This window comes from Pterocles gutturalis, unplaced genomic scaffold (assembly GCF_000699245.1).
Source record: "Pterocles gutturalis isolate BGI_N339 unplaced genomic scaffold, ASM69924v1 scaffold14595, whole genome shotgun sequence".
In the NCBI taxonomy this organism is placed as follows: Eukaryota; Metazoa; Chordata; class Aves; order Pterocliformes; family Pteroclidae; genus Pterocles; species Pterocles gutturalis.
In genome coordinates this window covers 1,138-11,558 of record NW_010141060.1, presented here as the reverse complement: position 1 = coordinate 11,558, position 10,421 = coordinate 1,138, and the positions used below count along the sequence as shown (strand labels likewise).

At 38.4% G+C, this 10,421-nt stretch overlaps 1 protein-coding gene across 1 annotated transcript; it reads right to left on the bottom strand.

Moving 5' to 3' along the window:
• Positions 1-2,091: 2,091 nt before the first annotated feature.
• LOC104457886 (chromosome unknown open reading frame, human C4orf47) lies at positions 2,092-9,778 on the bottom strand (the record flags this gene model as incomplete). The annotated part of the gene is made up of 5 exons (XM_010083904.1): positions 2,092-2,140; positions 3,944-4,116; positions 6,113-6,292; positions 9,477-9,552; positions 9,641-9,778. Coding segments are annotated over 5 exons (616 nt in total), but the record flags the coding sequence as incomplete, so codon positions are not given.
• Positions 9,779-10,421: the final 643 nt, after the last annotated feature.

Below are 10,421 nucleotides of genomic sequence, written 5' to 3'. Positions count from 1 at the left end.
CCCGTTTTTTACTTGAGATAGGCAGAACTATTACACCACCAGTTTGCATTGCACACCCAAAGTCAAGGACAGTGAAATGGTCAATACTGGGGCTATTGAGTAGGTCAGGTGTATAATTGCATTTAACGCTTGCATAAACATGAAGTTGCTTCAGACTGGATCTCTTAAATGCGACCAATGTCTAATGTCCTCCTTACCTTAGATAACTGGGTAACAACTTTTAAGGAAGTTCTACATTCCACCATCACAGTAAAAGGTACTGCCAAGAAGCCAAGGGACACAACTAGTATTTGTATTAAAACAGCATCCTGAGGCCCTAGATAGAATTGGGTGTCAGCTCCTTGGGACTGCACATTTGCTGGTGGGGACTTTCCAGGATAACTTACTGGCTCCCATGATGACCACAAGAGGCTAGTCCACATACACTAAAATCTTCTCAAACAAGCTGGATTGATTTTTTTTTTTTATTAAGCTCCATATAATTTAATCAGCTTTCAGTATTTCCATCTTGTTAGTGAATTAAAAGATCATTGAAACACAGAAGAAAATAGAAGAGGAAGAATTGCAGAAAAGAGACAGCATAAAGAAAAACTTCAGAGCAGTCTTCATCAACTGTACTACATCAGAACATAAGTTAGGAGCAAGTACAGTACCATTCAATCTACCTAGAAATGCTGCATCTGCAGACTTCACAAGTGCACATGGCAAATGTTCCTGATACTCTGTACAAAGATGACACTAAGGTACCTAAGGTCAGCACCGGTACCATTACCTAATAAAAGGTATGAACAAAGGCATTCTCTTATAGGTCAACATAGATGACACTAAGGTACCTAAGGTCAGCACTGGTACCATTACCTAATACAAGGTATGAACAAAGAACAAAGGCATTCTCTTATAGGTCTTTGGATAAAGAAAACATCAAACTTCTTGTATAAATTCATATTTTAAAATATTGGGTTGGGTCCTGTTGATCTCAAGGTGATGGTTTTTCTGCCTCAACAGATGGTGGAAGACCTGACCAACAATTCTTGGGTTTATTTTTATGTTCATTGATGCCCGGAAATGCAAGATCTAGTCTGGAATTTCTTTAAAAAACTCTTATCCTGGGAACAGCCATAAGGATACTATTTAATGAATATTCTGCAGTGGTATGATAAATCTTTAATAAAAATAAGAAATTTTCTCTTTGTGTAATAATTTGGATAAATAAATGCAGAGTAATTTTTTTTTTAATTTTCATAATAAATTAGCTTTGATTTACATGAAAAAAATTCTTGGACCACATCTAAAAACCTGACAAAAAATATTTAAGATGGAGGTAAGGTGTATATTTAGGATCACAGTTCCATCTGAGAAGAAGCTAGTTTGAAAGACAGATCAGATTTGTTAGGAACCTTCCATGTACACAAAGTTAACTTAAGCTGCTCTGGGAGAATATTATCTGGCAGCACTTATGATTGTCAGGAAATTGAGGAAGAGTGGTAAACAGACACTGGTAAACAGAGAGACTCCTTTCACAAGAGCCTGCTTGTCAGTTGGTTTTGAACAATGCTTGACATTGGTCATTTGGAGAACGCCATCAGAACTAAAAATTACATATTTTTCAGACAGTTCTTACACAAAATTGTAGTTGAAATAAAGTAACAGTTGTAATTCTACCAAAGGGAAACAATGGCCTTAGTTTCAGTGTGTGCCACACATGACTAACTTGGTTAATAGATACACTGATATTCAATTTAAAATATAGGCACTTCCTTCCACTGCAATATATATTCTATTTGCAACCCAAATTACTCATTAAAAAAGTATGTTTTCTAAAAGTACCTCTGAAAAGTCCAGTTAAGCAAGAAGGTAAAAATTTATGTAAAAATTATATACAATTTATATAAAAATACAACCTTGGACTTAATAAATAAATGATCTGAAATTATTTACTATAGCTTTATATTTAGAAACAAAAGACAATGGTCTCAGTAATTAAACAGATTGGATTGTCCTATGTACTCGAAATCCACTTCTCACACTTTTATTTGCTTTGTTAACAGTTTACAAGTCTAAAAAGTGTACCCCTCATTTCACCTTTTATACCTAGTAAGATGTCAGCTGTGCAGTCTTATAGTTCTTGACATTTAATGATCTGAAATGTAAATGAAGAGAAACTTATTACATTTTTGTGGAATAGCACTGTACAAATTACAGGAGGTTTGTAAAAGTGAAAAACTGTAGTACAGCCAGTCCTGTAATTAGATTAAATGACTTGGATCCTCATGAAGTCACATTGATTTCATAGAGCTCTGCGTGAGAGCAAGAATCTACACAAGCAAATCCAATTACAGGATTATGGGCCAAATATCAGAAGACAAGCTTGCCATTGGAAAGTACATGAAGAACTGTAATCCAGTTTACCGTATTTCTTACAATATATTTCTTAAAAAAGCTATGAGCTTCAGTTCACAATTCTCATTCTATTAAACCTAGGAATAATGGATCCAAAATACAAATACACTCTTTACAAAAATAAATACATTCTTTTAAATTCTTTTTAAAAGGAAATAGTAGTGGAGAATTTGAAATCTTAGGCTAAATTTCTCTCTTGTGGATACGTGACATTTTTCTCTTTACAAATATTTGTAATGAGTCCACCATCATAACTGTATCTGTGAGCACACAATGACATCTCACAATGTGTGCCATCCCATCAATTTTGGAACCTTGTTCGCATACAGTTAGGGGTTTTTTTTCCAACAAAAACATTTCATTTGGGAACTTGAATTTTTCCTCTGTTGATAAAACAATAATACAAACAATTACACCAAGAAGAAGGCTACTCAGACCAATACACCATTCTTTTCCCCTTTTACTAGCTGAAGAACACCAGTGCATACAAGGAAGGTTGCACTTTCTTACATCAGTGTTGGTAGTTACCGCACTTTTTGTTGTACCAGAAAGTTACTTTCAATTATTTCTTACTTTCCATTAGTAATGAAAAGCAATGTGGAGTAATATGTACCTTCTTGTTCTGCCTTGTCAGTGCAAATAAAAACTTAAAACTATCCCTGCAACTTTAAAAGTGATTATGCAAATGCTGATACAAGGTGAAATAAAGTAAACAGAACAGCAACAGGTGAATAAAGCTGTATTTCTGAGAGTTCACATATGGTATGTAAAAGCCAAATCACAAGTGTGAAGCAGATTCCTCTAAGACAGTTTTTCCAATTTTCATCAAGTACTGTTAAAATATTTTATGTCACTCATGGAGTATGCAAAATAATATGCTTAACTGTTCTACAGGCAACCTGCATTGAAAATTATTTCTCTAAATAACTTTAAAGAACATAGTCTTGATTTTCTGCTTGAATTACAACAGAGCAGAAACCAGAAAATAAACTGTTTTAAATATAACAGTTATAGCTTAGTAAGATAAAAAAGTAAAGAATTATGTGTTTATCTACCTATATCTATACACTGTGTACTATAAATCTTCTCTAACATTGCACAGTGATATGTTTGTAGTTAGGAATACAATTTGAGTACCATTGTTTCAAAATCTTCACAGGCTTACATTACCTAAGATTATGTTTGCTAGCAGAGGGAGACAATTTTATTCCATAAACAGAGGGGAAAACAAAAACAGATTTTGTTTTTAACAGGAACATTCCTAGTCTTTTTACATTTACCAAGTCAGAAAATAAAAAAAGTTTCAGTTACACCTCTACAGCATGATTTTTAAGGTCTCTATGATACGTATAGCCTTGTAAAGTAATCTGCGTTTACAGAAGAGTACGAATAAATTTTGAAAACCAAGTTCCTTACACATTTCTTATCCTCAATAATTAATTCCTTCATTTATTCAATTATTTTAGACCATAATAAACAGCTTTGCTAATGACTTTTGGTAGACAGCATACATGAAACATGAACTCAGATTAAAGCATCTTACCTTGTGACATTTAAAGTTATTATGCTCTTAACAGGTCTGCTTTTTGGTCCAGGAGGAGGAAGAAAGATCTGTTGTTCTTTATTAGTTGGGACAGCCTTAGGTTTTTTAATTACGTAAGGGTCAGCAGAATGGCTTGGGTAAGGATCAAATGTGCCTGCTTTAGTGCCCCCTGACTGAAAAAAAAAAAAAAGAAAAAGAATTTTTCAAGTGCCAATCTACGATATAATTGTGTTAATTAAAATATTTTTTCATGCAAAAGCAAGTAAGAATAATGAATAGCAGACTGCATCATATTATATAAAAGAAAACAAAAAACAAATATTCCTTAAATTTGCAATGGAAACTTTAAGGAAAATTTTAGTTATTATTCTGATGAATCCTTAGTTTTAAATGTTCTTTCATAAGTCTGAATTTTGAGGAAAGGATCTTAAAAATGTGACAGAAAAAGTCAAAACATAACTCATTAAAGCAAGCTATGGTATGGCAAAAAAAGTGAATTCCTACATCACAATTAGTTTACTAGTACACCTCCATGTCCGGTACTGGCGTAGGGATTGTTATGTACAGAAGGGCTTAGGCATTATTACCAATATGCTTTCTGACAAATAGGATTGAATACAGCATTGGCTTTTCCTGAAACATTATGTCCACCAGTACTACAAGACTGGCAAATTTTAGTTAAAAAAACATCCAGAGATTTGATTCATTCTTTGCAATCCACTAGTACAGCTAAACCCCACAGACTGCTGAGGCTGCATTCCTGAAAAGTGCAGCAGTAAGAGATTCAATCAACAATAAAGCAATTTCTCCCATAAGAATTTATACAGCAGAGAGGAAAAGCATGCAGTAGCTTGTGAAGTACACATAATTTAAACATATGGAGAAAGCACTTGTGGTGTGAAGGATGGGGAGCCTGGAGCAGGATCACCAGCACTGTCACCCAGATGAGGTGCTGACTTTCTAGCAGCTAACTTTTCTGAACAGATTGCCATTCTGAAAGATCTCAGCTGCCTTGTCTATGAAGCCAAACACCCAACACAATTATTCATGTGTAAGCATTTTTGCTGTCTCTTTCTGAATAGTTATACTTTCCTTGCTATCATCATCTTCCTCAGATGAGCCAGTGTCAGTCAAGTAAGTCAAGGGTGAAGGACATAATAATGGGAAAATAGTGGTTAGCAGAGCACAGTACTAAATGACTGATAAGGGAACTCTAAAATGAAGAGCTGAAAAGTGACAGATTAAGGGGTGTTACTGTATTAGGTATCTGGAGTCATTTAAGAGATATTTATGCATCTTAAGCACGTTTCAAAGTGAATTTAAGGTTTAGCCTAAGGTGAATGGCATAAATTTAGTATCTCATCTCAAAAAAATCTATCAAGATGGAATGCTTTATGGAATAGAAAAATATACATTTTGATTTTAAGAAATAATGACACTAAGCAACTGGAACTAATGAACTATGTTCCTATATATCCTTCATACTAACTCCAGGCTTTATTTCTTATGCTCTCTAAGCCCTTCCACATACATATATTCCCATCCTTTTCCTCCTTTTCTCCTAACTGCTGAAGAGTTGGCAAATTCTAAAGCAGACTCCAAATTTGTGGCTGCTCATGGACAAGCAACAGGTAACTCCTGACTTCGCAACATTTCCCTCAGCAGAGGGACTAAGCCGAGTCTTTCTGCTCCTTCCAGCTATCCATTCCCATGACACTTCCAGGAATTACCTTTTAGATGTTTGTCTATATAAGCTGGGAGCAATTAGCAGGTTCAAAAATTATATGAGTGACTGACAGAGTCCAAAATAGGAGAGCATTTCATTTTGATACAGTAATCTAGTCTTACTGTCACTTATTGCATAACCTTCTGCTTTGTATCTTTTTGTGGTGTCTGAAGTCAATTAACTGTATGTTAACAGCACTATGCAGATTTTAAAGAGAAAAACTTTTTAGGTCACTTGAAACTAGTTAGCAGTTGCTGTTGAGTCAAACAAGATTTCATTGCTTTGTCAACTGAAAAGTTAAATGGAATAATATCTTTTGTAAGAAAAATAAGAAATTACTAGAAACACCCAACATTTCTATCTTAGGTGCTGTAAGCAAAGCTTTTAACAGGTTATATCTGAATATTTATCTTTTGTCTCCAGTAGCTACAAGATAAACTTACCTTTTTAGCAGGAGAACTTGGTTTGAAGGGTGGTGCAACTGGCTTCTCTGGAGTTGGCTTCTTCAGAGGTGGCAAAGGTTTGTCATTAAAATAGGGATTCATGTCAAAATACTCCTGGGGATATAGATTTAACTTGAAAGGCCCTCCTTTAAGCAACCGTTTATGTTCCTCTTGCACTTTCTGTAAAACAAATACTTTGAAAGAAACAATCTTAAGGAGTTTTACTGTATGTTACTCTAAGAGAAGAATGGAAAGCATTTAACTTTAGTATTGGAGAATGTTCCATCTAACTTTCTTTGCTCTTGTTTCATGATCAATACATTTCATATACCCACCACCTATAATGGCGTATTGGATTTGCATGGCAAGATTTTGGTGCGGAGGGACTACAGGGTATCTTCTGTGAGAAGCTGCTAGAAGCTTCCCCCATGTCTGACAGAGCCAATGCCAGCCAGCTCCAAGATGGACTCACCGCTGGCCAAGGCCAAGCCCATCAGCAATGGCAGTAGCGCCTCTGTGATAACATATTTAAGAAGGGGGAAAAAAAACCTGAATGAGACTATGTGAGAGAAACAACTCTGTAGACACTAAGGCCAGTGCTGAAGGAAGGAGAAGAAGTGTTCCACGTGCCAGAGCAGAGATTCCCCTGCAGACACGGAGAGTAGTGCCGGCAGCCATGGAGGGGAACGGGGGAGTGGAGATCCACCTGCAGCCCAGGGAGGACCCCACGCTGGAGCAGGTGGCTGTGCCCAAAGGAGGCTGTGACCCTGTGGGAAGCCCACACTGGAGCAGGATCCTGGCAGGACCTGTGGACCCATGGAGAGAGGAGCCCAGACTGGAGGAGGTTTGCTGGCAGGACTTGCGACCCCACGGGGGACCCATGCTGGAGCAGTCTGTGCCTGAAGGACTGCACCCTGTGCAAGGGACCCATGCTGGAGCAGTTCGTGAAGAACTGCAGCCCGTGGGAAGGACTCATTTTAGAGAAGTTCATGGAGGACTGTCTCCTGTGGGAGGAACTCCACACTGGAGCACAGGAAGAATTTGAGGAGTCCTCCCCCTGAGGAGGAAGGAGCAACAGAGGCAATGTGTGATGAACTGACTGCAACCCCCATTCCCTGCCCCCTGTGCCACTGTGGGGGAGGAGGTAAAGAAAACTGGAAGTTGAGCCCATAAAGAAGTGGGTGGGGGGAAGGTGCTTTAAGATTTTGTTTTATTTCTCATTACCCTACTCTGATTTGAGTGGTGATATATTGATTTTTGCCAAGTCAAGTCTGTTTTGCCCACAACAGTAATTGCCAAGTGATCTCTCCCTGCCCTTATCTTGATCCATGAGCCTTTTGTTCTATTTTCTCTCCCCTGTCCAACTGAGGAGGGGCAATAGAGCAGCTTCAGGGGGCAGCTGGTATTCAGCCAGGGTCAACCCACCACAAATGGAACATAGATTAACTGATGAGGAAGCACAATAATCACTATGAAAGTATGGTAGAAAATGTCAGGAAAAGCACTGTACATTTAAGATGTGTCTAACAGTATTGTATACCTGTATCTTAGGCATACATGCATACATACATGCTTGAAAATTCTGCCAGCATGCATCAGTGACATAGTATCACTCAGTAATTCATGCTTATGTCTCAGAGCAAATGCCTTTTTTTCTATCCAGCGGAAACAATCCTGTCTCCTCCTTTTCTCTGTTCTTCTCATTTTCTGCATTGGAAGCTTAGCTTTGACTCTGAATTTGTCTCAACTGCAGATAGCCAAATTGTTTCTTATGTTGTTCTTACCCTAGACCAAACAATGCCCTCCTGATGCTATTTTTCACTACATATGATGAAAATATACTGGACAACAAAAATCAGTTCAAACAAATTTATGAGCTTTCTTAGATTTGTGAACTTATATGGAAAAAGACCTGGACATATTGGAGAGAGTCCAGAGGAGAGCCACGAAATTGGTCAGAGCACCTCCCCTATGAGGACAGGCTGAGAGAGTTGGGGTTGTTCAGCCTGGAGAAAAGAAGGCTCTGAGGAGACTTAATAGCAGCCTTCCAGTACCTGAAGGGGGCTACAGGGGAGATGGGGAAACACTCTTTGTCAAGGAATGTAGTGAGAGGACAAGGGGTAATGGTTTTAAGCTGAAAGAAGGCAGATTTAGACTAGACATTAGGAAGAAATTTTTCACTGTGAGGGTGGTGAAGCACTGGAACAGGTTGCCCAGGGAAGCTGTGGATGCCCCATCCCTGGAGGTGTTCAAGGCCAGGCTGGATGAGGCTTTGAGCAACCTGGTCTAGTGGAGGGTGTCCCTGCCCATGGGAGGAGGGTTGGAACTTGATGATCTTTAAGGTCCTTTCCAACCTTAGCCATTCTATGATTCTATGAAAAGGAACAGTCTTTCTTATATAGCATTGTCCTCGCTTAAGGCCATGGCAGCTAAGCACCACACAGTGGCTCGCTCTCTCCTCCACCCCGTGGTGGGATGGGGAGTAGAATCATGACAACAAAACGTAGAACCTTTTGGACCAAGGCAAGGACAGGAAGGGATCACTTGCCAATTATGGTCACAGTGAAAAAGCAGACTCAACTTGGGGAAACACAAAACAATTTATTTTGTTAACCATAAAAAAAACCCCCACTGAGTAAGATGAAGCGCACCTTCCCCTACTCCTTTCTTCACTGACCTTCACGTCTGCATAGTTTTCTCTCTCACATCCCACTCCTCTCTCCACTGCTGGGTCCTGAGAAACTCCTGTCTCTCAGGGCCAGGGCTGCTCCATGCACTGCGCCCCTCTTCAATTTGTTACTCACAAAGGCACTGACTACCTCTGCCTTGGCCAGAGGTGGGTCCGACTTGGAGCCCAGGAAGCTTCTAGCAGCTTCTCACAGGAGCCAGGCCTGTAGGCCTTCCCCCGCTACCGAAACCCACCTTCTAGCAGCTTCTCACAGGAGCCAGGCCTATAGGCCTTCCCCCACTACCGAAACCCACTGCACAAACCCAAAACAAGCATCTCAGATAATGAGGTCCCAATCTTCTGACAACAACATATAAGTACTATTGTTCTTGCTGTTAGCATTGTTTGGTCATTACTGCATTGTAGCTTAAGGTCTCCAAATAAAAAATTAAGGTCAAATCCTGAATGGTTGAACTCGTGTTCAACACTGACAGACATCTCAAAGAAAAAATAATAAATGAACAATACCTAAATCTTTTTTATATAGGATGGTCATTAATTTCTTTTTCTTTCTTCACTTTGTAAATAAACATGAGTGATTTCAAGCTAAAGGAAACACCACAGGAAACAAAAAGTTCACATAAATTGTAATAAATAATCATAACACTAATACATAATAAACACAAATATTTTTACCTTTGCATTTATTCTTTCTACATCATACCCATCAGGTTCATGCGCATATTGTTCACCTATGGTAAGGTTTGCATAACTGTAAAAACAAAATTAATTACTCAGGTGTTCAAAACTCAAGAAACAGTGAATAAAATACTCTGCAAGAAGCAATATTGCGAAGTTACCCATATCCAGTTCCTTTCTTTCCTGGGTTAGTATAAAAATTCTTTCCAGGAGGAACGTATCTTTCTTGGGCTTTCAGTTGTGGACTGAAGTATGTGTACGGACCTCCTATGGTTCCATAATAGCTGCCCAGTCCGCATCTAAAAACACCAAACTAACACATTAATTAATGTTTTGCAAATATTTCAGGCTTTCCATATCTAGTGTGCTAAAATGACAGTAAGTAGAAAACCCAAACAATATATACATCTCAAAAGTTAAATATAAAACCAGATCAGATCCACTGTCCATGGATCCACTACTACAGCAATTCCATGGACAGTGTTACGGACAAAAAAGAAAACAGATGGCAGCAGAGACGAAGTTTTAAGGTATCTTAATAATAAAAATATGCTTAATAGAGGCTGTTTTAATTTCGCCCCAACAAGGTGAAGTAACACGGGTAGAGACAGATGCATGAACAGAGGCCCAGAGGACCTTGATGCTTGATGACAAGAGGACAGTCTTTCCCACAAGTTTACAGAGAGCGGTAAGTTAGTGTTGGTATGATAATGGAGTGGCAGGCAACCTGGGGTACCCATCTGAAAGATTTTTTTTCTGAGAGATGTTAGGACTTGTTCTTTCTGTCTTGTCATAGAAAGAAAGCAAAAGGTGGCATAGCTCATTTAGGATAAATGCCTCTGCCTACAAAGCTGCAGGAATTCACAAACACTGCTTTTTAAAGACCAACTTGACAATCAGTATTTGCTGAAAGGTGTATGACATGCTCTCAAAGTACATGAT